General features: G+C 39.7%; 1 protein-coding gene across 2 annotated transcripts in view; it reads right to left on the reverse strand.

Annotated features, from left to right (window-relative positions):
- The window catches only part of CDK19 (cyclin dependent kinase 19), a 128510-nt gene that overhangs the window by 88941 nt on the left and 12812 nt on the right, over positions 1-26757 (reverse strand). For both annotated transcript variants that reach the window (XM_048296912.1, XM_048296911.1), the window contains exon 2: positions 20241-20316. In XM_048296912.1, the coding sequence (XP_048152869.1) occupies positions 20241-20316 (76 nt within the window). The remainder of the gene's footprint in view (positions 1-20240; positions 20317-26757) is intronic.

Raw genomic sequence — 26757 nt, forward strand, 5'->3', positions numbered from 1 at the left:
CAACTTGCAGGCAATTATTTCTCTGGTACAGAAATATACAGGAATATAAATCAAGTGTTACAATGAGACAACAGTCTAACAATAATTTATCATTTCCAATAGCATATGAAGAAGGCACTCTTCTGATAATACAAAGTATTAACACAACACTCCTGTGATTCAAAAACTGTTTGGAAAAAAACAACTAACTTAGCTTAACTTTGTGTCCAGGTACTGATCAGGTATCAGCTATCCTGTGTAGTGGTTTAGGAATGGTATTTTCCAATTTAGTGTTCCCACCATGTGTCACTCACTCCTCCCTCTTGCCCATGCCCTCTGAAGGGCTGGAGAGAATTGAAGGTACAAAAGGCAAAGATCACAGCTTGAGACAAGAACAATTTACTGGAAACAGCAACGAGGTAAGAAGAAGAACACTAAGTGGCAACAATACTAATAACAAAAGTGTGTGCAAGAGAGGTGAATGATTCATACGCAAATGCTCGACACCACATCACAGAAGTCTGACAACACATGACCTCCTTACCCAGACCCAAAAGGGACCCTTTCCCCCTTTCCTGGAAAATGGCATGAGGTACTCCTTCTGCAAAAATTAACCAACCCTGTCATGGCCAGTATCAGGACACATCTGCCTAAAGCCAGCATAAAAGTCCATGCTCTGAGAAACTCAAACGAAGCTAAATCAGGTGCCTATGCCCCAATCTGGACCAAACAAGAAGGTTGATCCAGCAACAAAACAGCAACCTCCAGCCAGGATACAATTCTGTTACATACTGTTTCCATGATGCTGGATCACAGAAACAGCAGATTTTTCATGGAGGAGTAACACAGTCTTGTAGACCACATTAAGTTTTCCATGACGCTACTATGTGACAAAGTGTATGTATTTTAGCATTTAAGGATTAAAAGAAAATACTAGTTTCATATAGGTAATGTGGGAAAAGAAAAAAGAAAAAAAAAATATAACTCCCTCCCCCCCTCCCCACCCTAATGGTTATACTTCATATGTACTCATTCTACTTAACTTGAGACTGAGATGCAGGCATTTAGGTACATAACTTATAGTTACAGTCTTCTTTAAATAGAAAATTAAATCAAATCAGAGGTATGAATTAAAAACATATTAAGCATATTAAACCTCTGCTTCTTATGGGAATCAAGTTACAGCTGCTTTAGTTCTGAATGACAGCATCCATTAAACTTTGATATACTTCAAAACTGATGTGCTTTAATGTCTTAGATGTTTTACCTCTACTTAAAACAAGCTAATACACAAGCCTGTAGTTGCAAGTGTAAATTGAGTCTAATACCATGCTCCAAATGAGAAACGTGCCTGCAGACAGGAGGAGATAATGTATTATTTTGGGGTTTTAACTTCCTTTTATTAACTTGGGTTTGTTTAAAAGAGCAAAAGTTGTGCACATAGATCAGGTTTTTTATATTCTGTTTCCAGATAAGATTAATTTAGAAATATTACTCTTTCAGAGTTTTTACTCAAGAATTATTTCAATAATTGGTCTGTTGACAGTTATTTACAAAATTCAGCATTTCACTCTGGAAGCACAACACTAGAATGCTCTTAAGTGTTCATTAACACAATTACCTGCTAAATTTGTTCTACTTTTGCTCACAGGTTTCCACTTTTTACCCAAATTTTCTGCAATTTTTAGTCACACGTTAGACAAATCTAATGTGCGAAGCAAGCTAAAACAAGATGTTCACTGGCAGTCTCCCAAGTCATTAAACGCCTACCACAAGATTCCTCTCATACTCTCAGGATCAGACTGCAACTGGATAAAAAAGTCAGTTTGTAATCTAAAGCCTGCTATTTCCTCATGCTTCTATTAAATATTAAAAATCCTTTAATGAGACAATGAATGCAGCAAAATCATACTTCCCTCAATAAGGACCAATGCAGTTTGGAAAGGCTCAAAAGGTGGCTGAATGCAAGTTTCAAAATTTGGTAAGCAAAGAAATAAAAATGGTATGGTAAATATGGTCTTACAGCAACCCATAAAGACTCAGAACAACATCAGTTTTGTAAGAGAGCTTTGGAAGCAACAGTAGTTTGTTATTAGATGTTGTAGTAGGTTTAGTAGGTTGTCATTAGATGAAGAAATTAGTAACTGGTTAATATTTACCATCATAAGAGGTTAAGTATGTGGCACTATGCATTTACCTTCCACTGAATATAATCCTTCTCTAAAGTAACTTTGACTGCAAGCAAATGGGCAGTGAACTGACTTTTTGCCCAAGGCAGCAAAAGCCATGTGGCCCTGAAAACAACATACCACAAACACTCACATTAGACTTTCTTCCTGAGAACTGACTGAAGAGACTGCCCCAGATGTTATGCAGAAAGAAGTAATTGGAAGTCTCTCAAGACTCTCAAGACCCGCAAGAGAACTCTCCCAATATCTCATTAAGCATGCAATTAGCAGCAGCAAATAACATTTTTCTAATCCCAGCCAAAATGACAGCATTCATTTACATGCATCTTCCTTCTGAAACGACAACTTTGGACTGCCTGAAGAAAAAGAAGTACATCTTTCCAAAGTTAGGTAACTTTCTTACACAATGATGCCATGACCCTCTAAGAATACAGCAAGCCTCCTGCATGTTTACTGCTTCTAATTTTCTAGTCTGGGCACTAGTGAAGACCTGATTGTTCACATAAATCATTTAGCCATTTATAAGAACACCACTGCAATAAAAACACAAAATACATGCACATCCCTAGTCAAGAAGTCAGAGCTGCAGTACTTGATTCAGACTCAAGACTCATTTAAAGTCTGCTTGCTATTCTACCCCTGATGTAGCTGAGGCAAACATCTCAGGAAAACAGGCTGAGCAGTGCACAGACAGTACAAGCCTTTTTGTGGTATGAGCAGTCAGCTTCCAGCAACTCACCGGATCAGGGATTTAAGAACCAGAGATTGATGTGTTCCTTCAGTTGCCTTAGTTCTTCTATTCAGATAAACACTGAATAACAATTCCATAATTAACTTGCCCATCTAAGTCTGTCATTTTAGACCTCTCACATCTTCCTTCAGCTTCCCTCCCTTCCAGCCCACAGATTCCTGATCTATTTTGTCTCTGCTCATATAGAAGTAGTTCTGTATTGAAATCAACTTTTTTGATTCCCCTTCTCTCTACCTTTACTAGTGCTACTGTATCCTTTCCAAAGTGGAAAGAGATCAGGATAGCACAAAGACACTCATCATCTGAACACACCAGGGATTTAAGTGGTTGACCAAACCTGATTTGCTCTCAGGTCTTGACTTAAGAAACTCACTGGAAAAATCATTCTAGTGGCTTTGAATTTGCATTTTTGACTGATCCTAATCTTGGAGCTCTTTACAGAAGAAGAGTGATAAAGACTGTCTCCCAACACTCAACTTGCACTGAAGTAATGATCATTCAAGAAGCCACTGCTGTCTGTAAATAGGTAGGATAGCTTCTCTCCCATTTCCATTACATTAAAATTCAATGATGACAGACATAAACATAATTTTATTATACAAGCTGCAAAGTATTATGAGATCTTTTGCACTTCTGCACAGGTTAGCAAAGAAACAAAAGCAGGCTAAGCAATTTTTTATCATCAAACTGCCACCTGGTGCTTCATTTTCCCTTGGGAAAAAAAAGAACAAAACTATTTGAGCATACTCTGTAGAAAGACCTTTAGAGCTATTAAATGATGCAGGTCAGAGACAGCTCTGGCACTAAAACAAAGGAAAAAGTGTCCCTCATTTTCCCCTGCTTAATTCAGCCCCTGAGGACAAGGCTGACTTCTTCTGGGGCAATAGGCATGAAACTCACTCCAGAATGAGAGGCAGGAAGAAGGTGAAGGAAAGCTGGTCAGGAGAACCATCCCAGCGAGAAGGAAATTAGCATGGCAGCCATGAGGAGGAGAGGGACACAGGTGCATCTTACCAGCTGCTCTGCTCAGTAACACTTAGCAGGAGAAATGGCAGAGCTGGAATCAGAAGTGAGGATAACTGCAAGACCTTCGAGAAAGATGCCAGACCATGGTAAAAGGATACCTGGACTACAATGGTATATCAGTGATGAGGAATGCAACTGGCTGTGGAAACAGCAGGGAAGAGGGGGAGGAGAAAAAAAAGCAGGGGACACCAGCAAAGCCGAAGACAGAAAAAAATGGTGAGGTGAGGAAATGGGATATGGGAGAAAGAGTGTAAAAAGGAATGAACTATGTAGGAAGAACAGAGGGAAAGAGTAGTGGAAGGGAAAGCAAAGGGCAAATACAGAAAATGTCAAGGGAGGAGAGACGCACAAAAATGTGTCCAACACAGCAAATGCTCCCCCTAACCTTGGCACAAAGTCCAGAGGCCCACCAACCCTCTGGCAAAAGTGTCCTCTTGTTCTCCTCTTTTAAGCATTAGTTCCCATGACAGTGAGGTTACTAAAGATGGCAGGCTGCGTTGTGAGTAGAAAGTCAAAAAGAAGAAGAAAAAATGAGACATAAGGAAAATGAACCAGTGCAGGGAAGACGGGGCATAAAGAAGAAGCTTCAATTTCCACGGATAGAAAATGGAAAAAGATACAGTCCTTGTCAAATTCTTTTATTCCTTGAGCATGACTTTCAGAAATAAAATCAGTCGGAATGATTTGTATGAAAAGGGGTGGCAGAAGAAAGGGAGGACTCAAAGTATATGTCAAGGGTGATGAGAAGAACCTGGGACTGGCAATATGTGATACAATTAAACTGCAAAAGTGGAGAAAACTCTCATGAAAGCAGGTGAAAAATCTGCAGAAGGTGACTAAGATTTTATTATAAGCAGTCTAGAATACAAATCAAGCATCAAAAGTAGTAAATATTGCTGCTGACAGACCCTGTGATAAAATAGGAAAACGCAGGAGAATCAAAAACTGTATCAACAGAAGAAAAGCAAGCAGGAATGAAGTCACAAATGAGAAGTTGTGAATACTTACATACCAGATATCATAAAGAGGTCTAAGCAACAGAATATGAAGGATACTATAGAAAGAAGAAACTGTACAATAAAGAAAAGGTTTGTAATAGAAATTAGAGACAATGTTTGCAAAGCCAGGAGTCAGAAGAAGGATGACAAGTAAAAGATTACAAGTTACATGCAAGGAGTCTGGTAAAAAGGATTAAAAACCCCGAGAATTAATACTTTTTTTCCTACTCAGATTGCAAATATTTTACAATGGTTATTGAAATAACTGAATTTAGTAAGACATTTTGTCCCAATCAACATGTCACTACTATACAATAGGGTAACTCAGCCAAATAATCTAAGAAGAGCAACATGCACTTTGTTTCCACTCATTATGACATTTTCCACAGTTAGATAAAAATCAAAACAGCACGTCCTTTATCAGAAGAAAAAAAAAAAAAAAAAAGAGAGAGCAGGTCAAGGATTCTTCCTTTATCCTATTATTGCCAAGACAAAAAAGCATGTTTTTGCAATGCCCTACCTAAAAACAGAGTATTTGCCTTTTATATTTGGCAAGAAGCATGGAAAAGTTCAGGCAATGGGCCAGATCTTTTGTCTAAAATGCATAACGTTATGTGTTAGCTTTACTAAGGACTCACAAACAGTGCCCTGAGAATCTGGTCCCAATGCCCTCTTCTTATTCCGTACCCAACACCAGATTCTTATCCCAAAGGTATAAAAAAGGTAGATTTACACACACACCTCCCCCAAAATAAAAGACAGGAGCATATCTTATACTGTAAGGACTACAATAATCTCCTAGAGTGACAAAGTCATATCCATAAAGAAAACAAACACTTGAATCCATACATCAAGTTTCTTTAGCATGGCTTCTCATAAAAACAAGGCACACTGCTGATGAGCGCTGCAGTGAGAGAGCTCAGGCACTCCTTGTTCCACACTGTCCCCTTCAGCTCTTCTCTCTTTCTTGCCACTGTCACCACCTGCTTATCTCAGCACACACAAATCATGTCCCTATTTAAGCAGCACATGGTGGGGTTTCATGTATACACCTGTCTATATGGCTTCCTTTTGCCCCAGCTTTTAATAGCACAGTCCCTACCTGAGTTGCTGTGTTTGGATTTTGCCACCAAAAAAAAAAAAAAAAAAAAAAATCCAATCCAATCTAAGAAAATATTTACATCACTTAGAAAAGCTCCTCCATCTCTTACTCCACTGCATGCACCCTTTTACCCCACTGCCTTCAAATTTTTAGTTATTTTAAATGAACAAAATAAATTAATGTGATCTGACAGATGTGATGGAACAATGGGACTCAGTGGATCATGAAAGAGACACTAAAAATATCAAATAAAAAAGATTGAATGATACGGAGGAAAAAGGAATGATAAATGGAAGTCTGAAAAGGCACACGGATGAATGCTATTTTATAAACTGCAAATATTTTTTAAAAAGCCTCATTCAGGAAAATCCATGCAAGGAAGATTCCTTCCTTTAAATTTTCTTTACTATTCATAGCATATGAATCGGACTGTATGCAACAACAAAGCAATTAGTTTAAATACTGCCAATACTCTCACTGGTGATAATTGGTTGCTTCTTGCAGGAACATCTGTTCCATCTTTCTTAAGAAATGAAGTGCAGACCCTGTTACCTAGACAACAGAATCCTTCTGAGCATCATGCACTATAAAAGGGCAGTATCAGCCTAAGTCACACTGCACAGTCGCTCTCCCCACTGCTCCCTTATCGCTGCTAATGCAGCCAAATGCTGTGACTTTTTAACATTAAGCCCGTATTTATTGGATCGCATACACTCAGGCCCACTTTCGCATGCACTGAAAGCAACAGCTGTGTCACTGTCCTTTGGCCAAGCAACAGTCACTTTGAGGCTCTGTATTCGGCCAGTTTCCACCACTGTGACTGCCAAGTTGTCAAGCTGAAAATGCTGCAGCTTACGAGTACTCCAAGAGCAAGTCTTATCAAATCTACAATTGCCAGCTCAGTCCCCTTGAATGCAGTGCAGAAACAGTCACTTTCACTGCCATCCCTTTTGATTACTGGAGCTGTTGTAGCACTAGAGGGACTCATCCCTTACTGGCACTCACTAATGTCCTCCAGCCAAATTAAGGAGAGAAGCAGAAGACTAAACTTTGAAGATACTTTTTGTTGCCTTAAATTCACCACAATTCTATAAATATTGATAAAATGTTAACAACAACAATGAAGTGCACCCGATGACCAAATTCCTTTGCATGCTTTAGCAAGATGGGTGGATTTATTTTTTCCCAAGTGCATGTGAAGGAAGACCAACAGACACAGAAACTGCAATTGTAGAATCATTAAGGTTGGAGAGGGGCTTTTCACAAGACCATGCAGTCAAAGGACAAGGGTGAATGGCTTTATACTGAAAAAGGGTGGGGTTAGATTAGATAATAGGAAGATATTCTCCATTGTGAGGGAGGGTTGAGACACTGGCACAAGTTGCCCAGAGAAGCTGTGGATGCCCCATCCCTGGCAGTGTTCAAGGCCAAGCTGGACTGGGCTTGAAGCAACCTGATCTAGAGGAATGTCCCCACCCATGGCAGGGGAATTGAAAATAGATGATTTTTAAGGTCCCTCCCAACCCAAATCATTCTGTAATTTTATGAAAATAACCCCAGTGAGACAGGACCACAGATCTGTTTTCCAGGCTCATCTGTGTTGAAAAAAAAAAAAAGCAAGCATGAGTTCTAGAAGTACTGAAGATTAAAAAAATAAAAGCTGGAAAATAGTCTGGATTTGGGATGCCCAGAAGAAGCAAAAATTAAATCATCCATCTGGCCTTAGACTGAAAATCTGAACAATGGCAATATCTGAAAATGATTAAAACACAAAATCACAGTAGAATTCCTTATTTTGACTGCAAGGCTTTGAGCAAAGTTCAGTGAATTTCAAATGTGCAACAGTACAAAAGACAGTTTTGTTGCAGTGGGGATCCTGCAACACGCATATATCAAACCAGGAGTCCCGTGGAAAGGAAATATATACGGACAGACAGATTCTTGATAGCTGTTTCAGAGAGATGTTTATTTCTCCAGCCGCATGGCCGGGGCTCTGCCGAGGAACTGTTCCAGTCACGGGACCAAGGGTCCTTCTGCCCGCGCAGGGAACACAAACCAACCAACGGGAAACAAAGGTGACCAGGGGCAGGGAAACCCCGTGTCTGTGCCCTCAGGGCCCCTCTCCCAGGGCTCCATGGCAGGGGAGGGACCCCAACACCTCACCCGTTTTATTTTAATAAAAGGAGAATGAAAACAACTGGATAAACATAACAAGAACAGTTTCAAAACAAAACAAGCCACCCTCCTGAGTCTTTAAATGTCCAAAGAGATTCTGTGGAACATCTTAGGGCTGACAGAAGGGAGACAGAACTCTCTGAGCATGCTTTGTGGGGAAACTGAGGCAGGAGAGGGTTTAACTTCTTCCCTCCCCCTTTTCATCCCCCACTCGGCATTGGAAAGGGATTTTTGGGGAAACAATTGGCAAAAGCATGGTTTTGTGAGGGAAACCATGGATGAAAAAACGGATTGGGAATACACTGGGGGTAATAGGACATAGGGTAAAAGGGAAAGGTGGGATTAGGAAAGGGAAACTGTAGGGGGGGCTTACAATGGAGATACTGTCTAACATGACTACGATTTTTTGCATATATACTGCCTTTTACAGGAACACCATCAGGCCCAGTGACCTGCGATGCTTGTAACCCTTTTCTCCCTAGTACAATATTAAATTCCACCACCTCTCCATCTCCCAAGCTTGGGATCCATTTTTCAGGGTTATTCTTTTTAATAGCAGTTCTATGCACGAATATGTCTTGCTGGTTGTCACACCTTGTTATAAAACCATAGTTTTGCTTAACATTATACCATTTTACTATCCCTAAGGTCTTAGTTACTATGATCTTTTCCTTTTTCCGAGTGGCTGCTGTTTTCTGTCTCGCTGCGTCTTTGCTCTCTCCTTCGGTCGCTCCCGTGTTGGAATTGTCGGGGCTGCTTGTGCCTGCGCGCTCTTCCCGGGGTCGCGTTCGGGGCTGCGCGGGCCGGGCCGGGCCACGCCGCTCAGTTCTCCGTGCGTCGCCTCCTCTGGTCGCAGCTTCGCTGCCGCTGCCGGGCGCTGTACCCACATCTCGGCCGGGCCCCCGAGCGATGACTCCCCCGCGCCCTGCTCCAGCACACGTCTCGGCTGGGCGCGGCTCCGCTCCACCGCCATCGCCGCCAGCCGCTGCCCACGCGCCGCCCCTCTCGGTCGGGCGTTCCCGGGGCTCGCTCCACCACGCGCTGCACAGGACCGGGCAGGCACCGCCGGGTCCCGCCGCTCCCCGCTCCGCCACCGACACTGCGGCTCGCGTGGCTCCGCCCGCACGCGGGAACTGCCTCGCTGCTGCTCGCAGAGCACTCGGCGCACGTGGCCTGGGCCGCACGGTCCCTGCGCCAGGCTTCCCTTCACCAGGACACAGCTGACATTGCTCAACAGCCTCGGTAACTAAATAATATTCACGAAAATATTCTTCCATCGGCATATATTTTGACTCCAGTATTAACTGTGTCCAAACGGTTTTCCAAAAGCCCTTCGTAAGAATTAAATCCCAAGAAACACAGAAAAAGTTCTTAAACAACCATGCCAGGAAGTGTTTCAGTTCTTTCTGAGCTTGAATCAAGCTAAAATTCACAAATCGTTGTTCAAGAATCATTTTAAGTTTAAGATAAATGTCCATATGCGGCTGTGAGAGCCAAGAGTCTTCCCACGGTTCCTCCATAGTTTAGATATGGAATAGCAAAGCAAAACCAAGAAGAGGAATCCAAAGTTTCCAGGGTTTACTCACACAAATCAGTCGCTTAGGGATCGGGGATCGTTCTGCTCTCAATTCTCCACCATTTGTTGCAGTGGGGATCCTACAACACGCATATATCAAACCAGGAGTCCCGTGGAAAGGAAATATATATGGACAGACAGATTCTTGATAGCTGTTTCAGAGATGTTTATTTCTCCAGCCGCATGGCCAGAGCTCTGCTCAGGAACTGTTCCAGTCACGGGACCAAGGGTCCTTCTGCCCGCGCAGGGAACACAAACCAACCAACGGGAACAAGGCTGAGCAGGGACAGGGAAGCCCCGTGTGCGTGCCCTCAGGGCCCCTCTCCCAGGGCTACACGGCAGGGGAGGGACCCCCCAACACAGTTTAGCAAGAGTGAAGTATTTTTTAGGCCACTAAAGCTGCAAGGATCACCCAAACTCAGAAAAATTAATCAGACTAGGTAAAACCTAGGCAAGCAGAAAATCACTAATACGTAACAAATATAACATGTCAAGAAAGACGAAAATTTTTAGTCTGAAGTGCAAAGATAATAAGGCAAATGAGGATACTGAACAAACGTTGGAGTTTGGTCAGAGAGAGATCATTAATCAGAGTAATAAGAAGCTTTTTTCGGGTAGGAGCTTAGAGAAATCAAATCAAAATGGATCCAAGATAGAACTAGCAGACACAAAACCATATATACCATATATAGCCTGTAAATATTAAAGACATCTGGAGATAAAGGAAAGCAATGGAAAAAGTACAAAAAGCAAATGAGGTAAAAAAGAAGCTAAAGTAATCTAATAAGCAAGTGAAAATATCAAAAGACAATAACAGTTGAGAAATAAACTCTGCAGGGGCCATGGGATGGAGTAAGTTCATTAGCACAGAAAGGAAAGGCAGGAACTCAAATGTCTTCAAGAACTGGCAGCAGATCTCCCATTTCATAACTGCCTCCAATCAAAATAATTCTACTGATAGCTTTTTTCAATATTCCACATATTCAAAAAACTAGTAAACTTTTTCCAGAAGTAAACCCTGTCTGGACTACATTGACTTCAGTACGCTCAGGTGGTGGCATATGCAAAAGCCCAAGGTCAAGTATACTTGTGACATATTCACATACCCACAATTTAGTACATGCACTACATACAGGCAACAGGAAGGTTCCAGGAAGCATCCTGACACTGCAGTAACAGAGGAAACACGAGCACGATGCTCTTTCTACAAGACAGAAGCATTTTGCCAATCAGACAGCCAAATGGAGCAGAGAACAAGACTATGATGATCACACCTTTTTTACCCAAATGCAAACAAAGCAACAGCATCACGCTGTAAGATACATCACAGAACTGAAGACACCAGGCTATCCACTTCGCATTGTTAACTACAGTTTGGAAACAGGAAAGCTTCCCTGTATCTTAAACCTCCCATACATTAATGTCTCAAATCATCACAAAGACAAGAAAAATCTTAGTAGGGTACAGTAGAAGCTGTATTTAAATAAAGCTACTATTCAGTTTACCACAAAAATAGACACACAGAGGTTCACCAGAAAACAAACGCCACGCTGAAACTGTTAACATAATGAAATTCAATTAAGTGAATAAAGTTTTAGTAGAAGGTGACGTTTTTCCTTCAATAACAAAGCTGACTACAATTTGCACACAAAAACTTGCAGAGTAAAATATGACTGCAGATTAAAAACACTATGCACTTATACATATACAAGGCTGAAAATAATGCCAGATAATGTATTGAAAAAAGCAACATTTGATCAAATTCCTAGAATGTTTTTTCCAGTGATGATCCATTTGCAATCCAGTCATCTCTGTTCTATATTAAATTTATCCAGTTTAGGCACTACTAATAGTATTTAATTTCTGCCTCACAAACTCCATGGGAACCAAGAAGTTTCAGGCAGTTTACAGATCTAGGACACCAAAGAGACCAGTAAGGATGACATTGTGTTGGGAGTACATTACAGAACCATCTGATAAGGACGGGGAATAGGGTGAAGTCTTCTCTTCAACTCAGACAAGTCTCTGACCCACAAGCCATCGTTCTTATGAGAAGACATTCACCTCCCTGACACCCACTGGAAGGGCAACGAGGAACACAGTTAATTTTCAAGGCTATCAGGAACAACTTCTTGATACACAGACTGGAAGGGCCAATAATGGTAGCACACAGTTGTTCTCAAACAATGAAGAACTGTTTGGAGATTTGACAAAGTAGCTTTGGTTGTGGCAACCACCAACTAGTACACCTGAAGATATGCAGCACAGAGAAGGCTCCAGGGAGATCTTCTGTGGCTTTCCAGTACTTAAAGGGGGCTTATAAAAAGGAGAGTGACTTTTTTACATGGGCAGATAGTGATAGGACAAGGGAGAAGAATTTTAAATTTAAAAAGAGAGGAGAGATTTTTTAGAAGTTAGGAAGAAGTTCTTTACTCAGAGGGTGGTGAGGAACTAGAACAGGTTGCCCAGAGAAGCTGGATGCCCCATCCCTTGCAGTGTTCACAGCCAGGTTGGATGGGGCCATGAGCAAACTGATCTAGTGGTGGCATCCCTGGCCCATGGCAGGAAGGATGGAACTAGATGATCTTTAAGGTCCCCTCCAACCCAAGACATTGCATCATCCTATGGATTCTAAGATCCTGAGTGAAGAAAGCACATAGCAGAGCACAGACCTGGAGCTTCAGGAGAGCATACTTCAGTTTACTGAAGAAACTGGTAGGTAGCCACAGGAAGCAGCTCGGAAGAGCAAAGTTGCTCAGGAAAACTGGCAGGTCTATTAAGAAATACAAGTAGGAGACCTGTTTGGCTAAGTAGATTGTCAGAGCTCAAATGCAAGTGTATAGAGAGGTGCAAACAGGGACAGGCGACATGGGAGGAGTTTATAGGCATTGCCCAGGCATGTAGGGATGGTGTCAGGAGAGCTGAAGCTCACCTTGATTTGACAGTTACAAGGGATGTTGAGGGCAACAAGAGCTTCTGCTACTACATTAGTTATGAAAGGCTGAACAGGAAAATATGAGCCTGTTTCTAAATTAAGTGGACAATTCAGTAGTAGAATTTGAAGACAAGAGTCCCAACTTAAAAAGAATCCATCCTCTGAAAACCCATGCCATCACCTCTCAGCCTGAGGCATAAAAATAGTCACATGTAATGTTTAATTAGAGACATGCTAGTTATGCAAAGTCAATATATAATTCAAAAAATTTTACAACTCCACACAGAATAAACTGAAAACATGTACAAACTAATTTTACTTGACAAATGGAGGAACATAAAGAAAATACGCAATGCGAAAAGAAGAATAAGAAACAGAAAACTGAAAGTTTATGATAAATTCAGAAAAGAACACAAAATTTACAAAACATTCCAACTGAAGCTTTAAAACATGTAAGTATATATGTTCATTTGTGCACACACATACACAATCTTGCAAGGAGTATTTAAGTTTGGCAAGTAAGTACTTAAAAAACCTCTTCTTTGCATTACCTGCAACTCTGTTGTTCTTTATCTGAGTGACAAAGTAGCTATTTGCTTTCAGTGCATTGCTGCCTAGAGCTTAATCTGAAAACCAAAGCGTTTGGCTTTGGTTTTTTGTTCATTTCTGTTGAAGGCACCATCATTTGGTTTTGCATTTGTGTGTTCTGAGAATATTCAGAATCTGAAGAAAACAGCAAATTCGAAGTGAAAATAACTGAGCCTAAATAGCACTGAACAGTTATTTTCCCTAGTCAGCTGCACTGGGAATTTGGATTATATCCTGATGTCAAGTATCAAACTCACAAAGAAGTTTCTTCGGCTCATAGCATGTTAGAATGGGGTGAAAGCTTTCTTTCTCTTCTTTTTTATGTACTTGCCATAGATGTAGTGGTATTGCTCTCCTGCTTTGAGCAGAAACACAACTTCAAGAAAATAAAAGTAACCTCTCCACAAAAAGAAGTTGCAAATTTTGCCTTTAGAAGTCTTAAAGCAGCATTTCTCTTTTCCTTTCTCCTCTGCATGCTCTTTTTTGTTGTTAAATTGCTGAAGGAGATAGTTGTAGTTAGAGAATGGAGTCAACTAGCTGCTTCAGATGATGCTCTACTTTTGTCCAATTACTTGATTTAAAATCGTACTTCAAGCTGTGAAGCTTTATTTTCATAAACAGTACAGTGTATTTATGGGCTGATAAAAACATTAACTTATTAAACAAAAATAGTTTTATTCCACATATTTACTACTTGTGTACTTTTTTATTTAATGAAGTTAATTGTTCTTTCAGATGCAATAAAATAAAGAAGACAAAAAATGTCCACAGAACCCTTTTGAGGAATAACCAAAGCAGGAATTTAAGTACTCCCTTACACAAAAAGCATTTAAATTACACAGATTATACAAGATTAGACCATGTAATGCAGAAAGCTCTTATTCTTCCTATGGTATGCAAAACGTAAGTTGTCATGTAGCTGAACCAAAAAACCTTTTTCCAGCTGATTCATACTCATAAAATCACAATGCATAGACACTTCTAGCCAACACATGCCTTAGCTCTCCAATAAAAATCCCTTCAAAAAAAATTTTTTTTCACTTATTTCACTATCTCCAGCTATTGAAAGAGGGATTGGAGTTTCAAAGTTTCCACAAACAATCTTTTCTAATTAGGTAGTAGAGAATTTATGGGGAGATTTTACATTGCCAAATATTCTACTCATTTATCCAGTCTTGGCATGGGAAAAGAAGTCCTGACATTCAAAAGGAATCTCCTACAGCAAATGAACTCAGGTACACAGACTTTTTTAAAGCCTTTTTTTACTTAACCTTACCTCCAACAAAGGCAGGGACCAAAGTCTACATAGGTCTACGCAGCAGCAAGTACTGCAAGCTGCTGTGATAGTCACGGACAAAGAGAGGGTCAATACAGGCAAAGCACAGAACTTGTACCTGTTAGGAAATTTTATGCAACTTCACTTGAAGGGAGCCTATGGCATTACAATTCTAAGTGTTTTATAAATACTGAAAAGTTATCATTATTCGTGTACGGCTGACTTTTTCCACATTCCTATGAGATGCCAAGACAAGTCAAAGATGTTGTAAGGCCAGCCTGGTCCACAGTCTCAAATTAAGTAACTTCATGTTTAGCTCATTTGACTAAGCGGTTTCCAGCCAGGAAGGTGAGAGCAGCTTGTAAATGATGTGCAGCGCCTGACAGAGGCAAAAGCAAGTAAGTTTTCCTAGCTCTACCAGCAAGGCACAATATGCCCCCTTGAGTCCCTGTGCCACACTGCCAATGGCACCAGAGAGAAACACATGGCAAAGGCACAAAGTGCTTCAAGATGGAGATGCTAAGTCTGGCTGTACTTCCTTGGCTCAGCTTCAGCACCACCACATCACAGCATACCCAAACCCAGAAGAACTGCCCACACAGAAAGGAAGGCCATGGACAGCAGCAAGGCAGAAAAGAACGTAAATACAGTGAGATGGTGCCACCTTAAAGATGGCTGACAAACACAAAAAGGTTACAATGACCTATTATTCAACCTGTAAGGCTTCTAAAACTTTGCCCACCATCAGAAACCAAAATATCTGTATGCTGTAGTACTTTGGAACATACACTGCATGAGTAGGCAACCAGCCTGAGAATGATTTGTGCATGCTAAATTGTTCAACTGAGCTTTCAATAACTCATTTAACATAGTCTGAATTAATTTTAGCCCGTACCCATAAATGCAAGTTTGAACAACAAAGACCAACTAATGCTCCCACTAGTGTGCCACAGCACACTGGCAACATTTCAAGGCCTCCCAGAAGGAGCAGCCTTCACTAACAACCAGCACACACAGGCACAGGATGTGGCAACTAAAATGGTTACAGGACCCAGACTCAACATTCACATAGGGCAGAACAGCATCAATTTAGGGCATTCCTTAAAAAACACTAGGGTAGCAATGCTGGTTTGTGGCTCTGCTTTCCCCATTTAAATCATCTGCAACAGCCTGGCTCAGGCTGTGGAATGAGCTATAAAACCACCCTGATAGAGAAAAATTGAATTAAGTTTAGAATTAAGGTCACTATTTACAGAGAAGAAGGCTAGAGTTGGTAATTTGTCCTTGGAAGAAGGGAAGTTCTCATTGGCAAGGGTACAAAAAAAAAAGCTAGAAAGGACCAGAAGTTGACCAAAGAACATCTAAGTCTAGATTCAAGTCACTGGTTCACTCAAAACCTTTAGTAAAATCATTTTTGTCCACAGACTGTGTTAGCTGCTCTGTGAGAATGTTATGGAAGATACCATTAAAAACCTTACCAAAGTCAAACAGAATTCCCCAGCATTCACCAACCCAGACATCTCATTGTACAAGACGAACAGGTTGATTAAGGATTATTTTCCCTTTGAAAATCCATGCTGACTACTTCTAATCACCATCTTGTCCTGTATGTGTTTGGAAATGGTTTCCATGAGGATTTCCTTCATCACTCTCCCAGCAGCTAAGGTGTAGATGACCAACTTGTAGTTCCCCTGATCCTCCTTGGAAACAGGAATGACATTTGCTCTCTTCCATTCACCATTATCTTTCTAAGATAACTGAGTGTAGTCTCATAATGAAATCCAAGCAGCTCCCAGCACCTGTAGGTGCAACTCATCAGGTGCCACAGACTTGTGTATGTCCACTGTGAGTGCTCCCTAACCTCGACCTCCTCCACCAAGGTAAGTCTCCCTTCCTCAACTTTCTCCCTGGTCTCAAGAGCATCAGGCTCCTGAAGGCTGGACGTACTGGTAAACACAGAAGCAAAAAATTATTGAGTACCTTGGCCTTTTCCATACCATTTATTCCCATTCAGCTGCAGGCTCATGTATTCCTTAGTCTTCCTTTTGATATTCATGTACTTTTAGAATCCTTTCTTGTTGCCCTTCTGGTCCCTTGCCAGACTCAACTCCATGTCAGCCTTGGCTTTTCTAACCCCTGTTCTTGCAAGATCAAACAGCAGCTCTATACTTCTGCCTATCCCTGCTTCCAATTCATATATAATTCCATTTCATGTCCAGGTTCAATAAGGAGATCCTAGCCCATCCATGCAGGCTTCCTGTTGCCCATGCTTGCTTTCCCACTTGCTGGGATGCAACTTTCTTGAGTTTGGACAGGGTGATCCTTGAACACCAACAAGTTTTCCTGAATCCCTCTTCTCTCCAGGGCTGTATCTCACAGAATATTTCCAAGCAGATACCTGAAGAGGTTCAAGTCTGCTCTCCCAAAGTCCAGGGTTTTGATTCTGCTTTTTGACATACTCCATTCGCTTAGGATCTTGAACTTCATCATACCGGCTAAATAAGCCAATAACAATTGCACTGATTCTTCCATGCTCAGGGACAGGATACATATACATATATTTACAATTTACATGATTGGTGAATGGCACCAACTAAGAAAAGGCTTATTACTTTTCTTTTTTCTGAATTAACTTTTCCCAAAATCCACAATTAGAAGTTTATAGTCTCTTTACTGTGAAAACCAAAGTCCTTGAGTTAACGCGGGTGTACTCTCACAGGAAGTGAAGCCTTTGGGACAAGAAATCTCAGATAAAGCTGTATTACCCTGGTGCTTTTTGATAAACAGATACCAAATTCCATTACCTCTACCTGTTTGCAGACTTTTAAAGTCATAGCCATTGGTTCTTAACAGATGATGGCCAAGATATTCAACAGTTAAAAAACAGCCTTAAATTATACTCCTCTGGTCTGTTTCTTGTGTCTCCCCTTCTTGTTCTACAAAAGCTACTTAGATAAGGTTAGGAAATAATGTAAAACACAAAAGCAGCAGAATTTAAGTCTTCCTTTCACCAAACCTCAGGTTCCAAAATAAGCTAATGCAAGTCTTGAGCTGAAAGAAATGTCACATTCATTAACTAAATAATCATCTAAAAATGGAAACTCTGTATTTCACGACTCTCATTCATATTTTACAGCTCTGCTCTTCAAAAAATGCTGTTGCTTAAGCCAAGCAATAATCTGCCTCATAATAAGAACACATAAATAGTTGGCATTTCAGTTATCTTCAGAACACACTTGAATTACAGAGAACTAATTAGGTTTTTACACACATACACAATTCTTTGAGGTATAAAGAGTCCTTTCTAATGCTTTCATATTCAACAGAATTGGCTGAAATAAGTATTCTTTTAGCAGGGATCACCCTACAGTTGAAATAAAGCAACAGTCACCTGCCACAGGAAAAACTGCCTATATGCTGTTTTTACTGACAAACCTCCTTCCTGAAAAAGCTCATATGATTGAAGAATGGTAAGAGAAACTTTATGGGTTTTGAAGTCCTAAGCAAAATTGGCCAACTTGATTTGTAATGTTGGAAGAGAAGAGTCATCTGCCTTTTCTTTTAGAGAAAGTTAGCCAGCAGATCATATTATGGGTATCTATGCAGTAAGACACATGAAATGGTCTTGGACTGTAAAACTGAATGCCTTTCAGTTCAGCAATATATTTCTTGACACTTTTGTCAAGTGTCTTCAGATTATAGAACTATTAAAAATATTCTGAACATGCACATACAGAACCAGGTACACTGGTGCCCCTGTCATTGTCTCATCTTCCAAAGTGGGATGTGGGTTCGTTTTGCTGCTGGGGCATCGGGGGAAGGGTTAAATGCTGAAAGAACTACTCATGACATTTTTTAAATGGCCTCTGTCCAGGCTGATAATCTTTATTTAATCAGTAAACATTGCCTTCTTTGTCACCTATATAATACTTCAAATACAACATAAGCTATTGATGAATTAATTACAAGACTGTTTCTCTTTATACAAAATGCACTTGATTTTGGCCTGTTTCTGTACGACAAAAGCTTTGTATTTGTTTTTCAACTATTTCATCTTTACTTTTTTCACATTTCTAGTATTTGACCTGAAATTTCACTGAGGCAAATGCCAATGTGCTGCATCAGCTCAGGTTACAGAGTTTTACAATAAGGTTTGAAGAAGAGTGAAGTATAACTCAAGGAAGAATTACCAGAAGAACCACTGAAAGTAGTCAAGTAATTTACAAAGTAGATGTCAAAATTCACAAGCTGTACTGACCTTTGTACAAAGCTTTACTAATTAAAAAAAAGGAAAAAAAAAAGTGATTTATCAAGGGAGTTAAAACATAATTTGACACTCTCTCCTTCCTTACACTGCTGTGTCCAGGTAGACAAAACCAGCTGTATACCACAGTGCTACCATAACCACAGGAAAGTCTCCTTCAGACTAATCCACACATCTCCATAGCAGTACAATTTAAACAAAGGACAAGAATCCAAGAAACAAAAATCCCTCAATACTGTCAAAAACGACTTCGTAGTAGCAAGAATATAATCTAGCACTGATGTTAAAAGAGGACTTCCTATTTCCTCCAAAGGCAGAAATATTAGCAAAAAAAGGTCACTGGGTAAATCCTGTGTGAAGTGACTGACAGCAGTGCAGCCACCTCTCAAATCCACAAGTGACCTTGACCATACAGTGATAAACACTTTAAAACGATAGCAGTTTTATCTGTTAAGTCTCTTCATACAGAATCACCATGGACACACCACTAAACACAATCCAGTCGTTTGTTCAGTTCATGGACATTATAACTTTCTAATGCCTCACACTGCATTGCATATCTGAATGCTGTATTTCAATGCAACACTGACAGACTATAAAAAGCTTTAGACACAATGCTAAGATACATTTCAACAGCTGGCTGCATAGTGACAGAATTAAGACAAGGTAAATATTTAATCAAGCAAGTGCACTTCTTTTGCAATGCAATAAATACTTGCATTACAAAATTTTGCTCAGTATCCAGCATTTTCAGACACAAAAATGCACATTTTCAGACACAAAAAAATTTAAAGATCAAATTCTACCTTCATATACAAACACTTAATTTTTACCAAATTTGAAGGAATGATAGGTATGTAATAGAAGATACATGTAATAAAAATACAATTAAAGCTGTTTTTCATTTTGCTATGAAATTTCCCCGTACTTGAAAAAACAAATAAGAAATGAGGAGAACAAACTGTTCTCAGATACTGAAGAACAACAAGCTACCATTAGTCTAAAATAAAATACGTTATTAGTAAGTGGACTTCTGATGGTAGTTGTAATCTTTCAGAATCTTTTTCTTTCAAGTCATTTTAAAAACATTCCTTTTTAAAGTAAGTCTTCATTTAGAAGTTCACATTTATTTCCCTCTCAACACATAAAAGAAGATGAAACAAAGTTATATCAGAAAGAGGCATTACTATTACCTGGAAAGAACTAAAAGAAAATTATGATTTTAAAAGCTCCTTAAAAAGGCTCAGATCTGAATAAACTTCCATGCTTGCATACTTTAAAGAAAACATTTGGATAATCTTTATGTTACTTAATTCTAGGAAAATAAAATACCTGTTGAGTAATAATGTCAGTAAAAATACTTCCGTTTATGTACACTTACTGCAATCTCTCTACAGGCCGACATGGATATCCCTGTACCTTCAATTTGCTTCAGTGCATACTCCTTTTCATCTTTTCTGTACACACATGCAAAAAAAAAAAAAGAGAGAAAGAAAAATATATTTAGCTCTTGCTTACATTACACCAATCATTATAAGTATAATGATGAAACACTTTAATTTGGTCTGGATCAAGAAGGTGAAAAGCCAATCTGCTTTTATGCATAAATTACATTTTGATATGAAAAGCGAGTTTTCTTACAGTTCCCAAACAAAAACTTCTTCATGAAAGACTTGGTTAACCTATATCCATTTCTCTCTGAAAACAGACATAATATCTGCAGATAACTGCAAACACAGAATTTTGGAGGACACTTTCCCTGAAATTCCAGGATGCTGTCTACTACTGTGAAAACATCATAGACATATCCCATGCCTGGAGAACTCCCCTAGAAATATCTGGGAACTGCAAGCTTTTTTCCTTTTTTTATGAACCACTCTTAATCCACTTTTATTTCTGAAATACCACTATTTTAAACTAATTATATAATAAGCACTGGCTACTGACAGATCGCTACACAGCACGTGAAACTGTGTGCTCTGATATACAAAGCCAGAATATGAGAAAATGTTCAGCCCAAACACTGTACTATCCTTTTAAATAACCACAGCTTGAAGTGATTTAGAGGGACCACCAAAAGAACAAGAAAATCAGGTAGAATCTTGAACCTCTCACGATGTAACAGAACCAGACTACAGCATGGTTTTGCAGGATTCAGCTGTCACTGACAGATGCTGATAGGCATCGATGCCCACAGTGTTGATGCCCCTTTGCAGACTCACTAGCTACAATTCAACAAGCCACAAGCCCCTATCCAAATTCCCCATGGCATTTCTGGTAGATCTCAGTTTGCCTTTCTTCCAGTCCCAAACCATTTTGTTTTGCCACACAGAAAGATTCTCAGTTTGTACTTGCTTCAGTCTCTCTGGCTTTGAACTCCAAGCCTGTGTCCTGCCAGCTTCAGCCTGCTTCCCACCTTCCTCCACACCCTCTCCCTCCAAAATTCATGGGATGAGAAGTGACTGAGTGGAAAAATGTGGGGACAGGATGAGATAACTAGAAATAATAGCCATCTACACATATGATTAGTAACCACAGGCAAGCATTATTCTCAGTAATTTTCAGTAGCAGCTAAACCCTCAATGCATGTCTATAGTTAACACTGAGCTACACTCTTGGAAACAAAAGTTTAACAAGAAAAATCCCAGATGTTTTCCAGCTACACATGATAACACATGTAACTTCACAGGTAATAAGATCACACCTTATCTCACAGAAATTGTTTTTTATTTCATTAATTAGTCCAAATTTTAAACAGTAAATAATAAATGCCCATCCCCTCTTATACATGGTCCTGCTATCTATGCAGAGGATTTCCATACACTGCAAAGTACCAACTCCATTAACTCAGGTTGCTTACAGGGACTGTGAATACAAAATTATATTGTCTGCAGAACCAAAACGAACTCTGGACACATAAAACTGATCATGGCTTTTAAACTATGGTCATGTTTAAACTTTGCAGCACAATCCATCCCATGGACTACTGTCGGCTGGAATCCCAAAGCAATGTAGTCACTACAGCACTGCACCACATCCTTCTTTTGGCACATCTACTAAACCAGGCACAGGACCACACTGATATGGCCACCCTTGAACTAGTTCTACATGCAAAGCATTGCACCCAGTTACTCAGACCTCCAGAGAGTGAAGGTCACTGCAGAGACCGGGCATGACACCTGGCACACACTGCCTTCAGCAGCACTGCTGACCACCACCGCCACGGCAAGGCTGTCAGCACTTGACAGACAGCCACTCCATGCAGGATTTCAAGATACAAACAAGAAATTATGAAAGATGTTTAAAAAAAAAACCCCAAAAAATCCAACAACTTAAGGTATTATGGCATGTGGGAAAAGGAGGCAGTCTTATTGAGCTGCAACCCAGATAGTTCTAGAATACTTGGTTTTGTAAAAAATGAGCAAAAATAGGGATAATGAAATGCTTATCTATAATAAATGGGTGGCAAGGATAAAGAACTCCAAAGAGATCATATTCTCAACCTGACAATTTTTTTTTTTTTTTTTTTACCAACAGCTTTGGAATAATAAACACAGCCTCCTTTAAATATTATTTACTTGCTTTGGCAGAAATGCAAGTCTTTATGAATACTTTTCCAAAGTTAACTGTCCTTATTATGCAAACATAGTAGGTAATTAAAGCACTTTCCAAAAGATGTCCAAGTGGTATTTTAGCTCATAGTATTTTTCACTCAAGATAATTTGAGAAAGAAACAAATATATTCGAAGCTTCAAAAGCAAGTCAGCCAGTACAATCTGACAAAACACACAATTCTGGTTATTCAGTGAAGTGTCCAAAGAAAAGAACATATAAGTACTTTATTAGCTATTTCCCCACTTGTAAGAATTCAACAAATAGTATTAAACGGTGTGTGTGATAGGTATGTACACTATTCAACTCCCTAAAGACCAATGCTATCAAGAAACACTTGAGACAGGGGGAAGTATTTATATTTCATTTCAGAAAAGCTCTAGTGAACTCTGAACACATTTCAAGAAATTGTAGAGACTTACACAGCAGGAAAGTTTTTATAAATCCTTTCCTGACAGATCCTAGATTGGTACATTTTTTAATGGAGTGAAGCAAGCATGATCAAGTTAACACCAAATCCAAACAACAACCAGAAACCACACAGCTCTGGTATGAGGCAAAAGGCACCCGTGCCAGGGGTAGGCAAGCAGAAAGCAAGGTCTTTGCCCATAACCATTTTTATCTGGTCCACAGAAACACTGTCTCAGGAACAGTTTAACTAACTTGAAGATCTTAACCTCCAACTGTGTGGGAGTTTGTCTGAGGGCAGGAAGCAAGTGGCACAGATCAAGTTTAATCAAGCAGGTTCAATCAAACAGCCACCCCAGGCTAATGGTGGCAATGTGTTCACCATTCTGAGAAAAAAAACATAGCAAAGCAGCACTCAAAGGGAACCCATACTTTAGGAAGCTGTGAGTTAACAATTTTTATTAAAGCTTTTCAAAACTGATGCAGAAGAATTTGCCTGATAAAACAAGCACCACATCACACCACTACAAAGCTTCTCTACACTTCAAGCTCCCTTATCCAAAACTAGGGGTTTAAAGGTTAAAATCAGCACTGCTTCTAGTTTCAGAAATATTACCATTTATGCTATTCTAAGAGGGATTAACTTTTCACCAAAATGACACTGCCAATATTAGATACTGTCCTCCTGAAAACTTCCCAACTGGTATTTCAGACTGCCATAGGCAGCACCCAAACACAAATGTCCTCATACATGCCAGCAAGTATTGAGAACATTGCTCCACTATAAAAACTTGGTCTTCAAGTGTTTCTCCCTCACCATTCTGCAAACCTTAAGGTTAATATTAATATGTTAATATTTTAATTTGTGCTGTGCAAAGGAAAACTCTGTCCTCTTGCCCCAAAAAATGGTATTCAGTGGTTGATGTCTAGCTGCTGTATTCAATACAGAAAATGAAAATATGATTACTGCTTCTTCTGGGTAAAACTTCCAGTTTCCATCTTCCAAATGCTTTGGAAAGAACAAAGTACCGAATTCACTTTAAAAGAATACAGTTCAGAAGATTTAGAATAATTACAGCATTTCAAAGGAGCTAAACTGTCTTAACTATTGCAATTGTACTTCAGAGACCTCCCATCATATGAGAAACTAATTTACAAACAAGTGAATGGAAAACTAGAAACAACTTGCCCAAGACCATAAGAAAAATAGGAGGATTTGAAAATATTGCATGGTTCAAACAATTGTTTTATCCCTATTACTCAAATTTGAAAACTTTCTATTATGGTCTCTCTTGAATTCACAGATAATTTAACATACATCCCAACTTCAGAATTAATTATCCACATCAAGGAACTGGCTTGAAAGACTGCAATCACTCTGAAGCTAGAACTGTGACTATCACGTCAGTTAATACAGATATTATCATTACAGTATATACTAATAATAGCTGCCTTAAATTAAGTGCACAATACCATAAATAAAGGGCACATTTTCTTAAGAAAAAGAAGTGCACCATAAAACCATTTCAAGACTTAGCTAGAAAAAAAAGTAATAGAAAACAACAAAAATTCACCCTTGTAACAACAATAATGGAATTTCAGTATTTGTGACTTTGTAGGACAAAGCCTGGGAACACTATGGAGTTCAGTGTCCTTCACAGTACTGCCTGGAACACAATGTCCATACATGAATCTGGTTAGCTTCTCATCACTTTGTTTAATTGCTGCCAGACAGCATTAAGTTAATCACTTAGCAGGAGATCACAAGGAGTTGCAAACTTTTTCCCCCCTGAGAAAAGGCAAAACCATGACACTGAAGTACAACTAGAAACTAACCGAAAACCTCATCTGCGACGTGGCAGCCAAGCCACTAAATCCATCATGCTCAGCACTGGTTACCTTAGGCAAGCTGCTCGTGGATTTAATCCTGTACTTAGCACATGGCCATAGCCCCTTACAAAGGTAACTACCAGAAAAGATGCCTACGACTGACTAGAAAAAGGGACCTAATCCTTTCAAAAAAGTAGTGATTTCTTATATTTTAGTGTTTTTATGGATATAGAAGCAGTCACTAAGCCAAAAGAACTACAAGATCAAAAAATCCACACATGGTGTCTTTAGGGTGCATGTTCTTCACCAGACTAGGAAGTCATTTTCTTTTACCGCTATCCTCCAAACATATCAAGCCTATCCAGTCAGCAGCTCAGCCAGCTCTTTTCATCCATGTGGCAGCCAGTCACAAATGACAGAAGCTGTGAATCTCCAGGTTGATCTTAATTTATTTCTAGCCAGCAGTATAGATGTTGCATTTCAATGCACTTACATTAGTTCATTTTGACACCTACATGAGAAACTCAAAATGTAAAACAGTAAGGATGGTAAGCAGAAATTTGAAAAGAAATCCATGACAACATCAGCTGTTTAGGTTTTGTCTTTCTTCACATCCACAGGCAGCAGCTAAAACTTCACAGCAGCTACAGGCTGTTCCTACAACCCAGACCCAGACAAGTTCACTACGACATGAACTACAACTGGCTGGTTTTGGCCATGAATGGATGAAACCAGCAGGTGTTTACCTCATTCTGGTATTGTGAAGAGTTTCAGTAATGTCTGTGACTGCATAGCTGGCCTCTGTGCTGATGCATCCCTCAGAGGTTTGGTGGGAACTTTTTTGGTGTTGCAGACAGAACATCACATATGCCAGTCACAGGAAAGGACTTCTCATACAGAAAGAGCAGACATGTATGTCACCTGGACCTGGGCTTTCCTCTTAGTGGCAGTGTTGCAAAATGTGGAATATGTAAAATTTTCTTAAGAAAGGATGTTCTTTAATGTTTGATCTTTGTACACTTTCAAACCTAATCAACAAGAAGGAAGATTTAATCTGTGAAACAGAGAGCAGACAACAAGCTCTAAGTGATGTCCAGATGTTACAAAGACAAATTACTTGTTGGTAGAAATGCCTTGTTAAGCTTTAGGGCCTGACAGGTTTCAGCCATCTCACACCTAGAGGGAGGTTAGCAGAGTTGGGAAGAAGGATGTACCGTTGACAGCAGACACAAAGAATGCAGAATTTATGGGCCACAAGGACATTTGACAGAATCCCCAAGATGAGGAACAAACTAATAAACCCTACCCAGCAACTGTGCTGAATCAGCTCTGACCAGGTAAAAGGTAATTCTGCAGGGGGAGATCCCAACCACCGACTCATCGACCCAAAAACCCATCGGCCCAAAAGAAGAGAAACACCATGGGACTGATTAGCATGAGAAGCGAGAGAATCATTAACCAAGAGAAGATAGAACACTAATTAATACAAGGATTATGTAACTTGTAGCCAATGAACACTAATTCCTTTGTTTGATGACATGTATAAAGAGTAAAAGGTAGTTGTTGTGCTTGATTTGTGGAATTCTACTGGGCACCCAGGCTTGCAGAACTCTGAAATAAAATAATCAATGCCTCTCTTGAGTGTGTAGTTATTGGCTTGTTGCCCATAACAAATCCAATTTTTGTGGACAACAGCAGGGTGGTAAATCAACCTCCCCAGCAGGCAATAACTATTCAATCTTTAAAAGCTGAGTTTGTATCTTATCTGAAACATCTACAAGTAAACTTGAGGAGTGGGAACAATGCAACAAACTTATATCAAACAGGACAGTCTCTACTATACTAATATTAAAAAGAACTAGAATGAAAAGAGAATCTCCAAGCCTGATCCAGGTAAACAAAAGAGAAAAGCTCTTTGGAATAGAGACAATATGCTACAGAAATACTGCATTTCTGAATATTTTTTTTTGTCTCAAGTCCTTATAATCTCAATTTTCAAAAAGGGGCTTAAATGCTTCTCAGCTCATTGGTGTCACTGCCTGATGACA

This window comes from Corvus hawaiiensis, chromosome 3 (assembly GCF_020740725.1).
Source record: "Corvus hawaiiensis isolate bCorHaw1 chromosome 3, bCorHaw1.pri.cur, whole genome shotgun sequence".
In the NCBI taxonomy this organism is placed as follows: domain Eukaryota; kingdom Metazoa; phylum Chordata; class Aves; order Passeriformes; family Corvidae; genus Corvus; species Corvus hawaiiensis.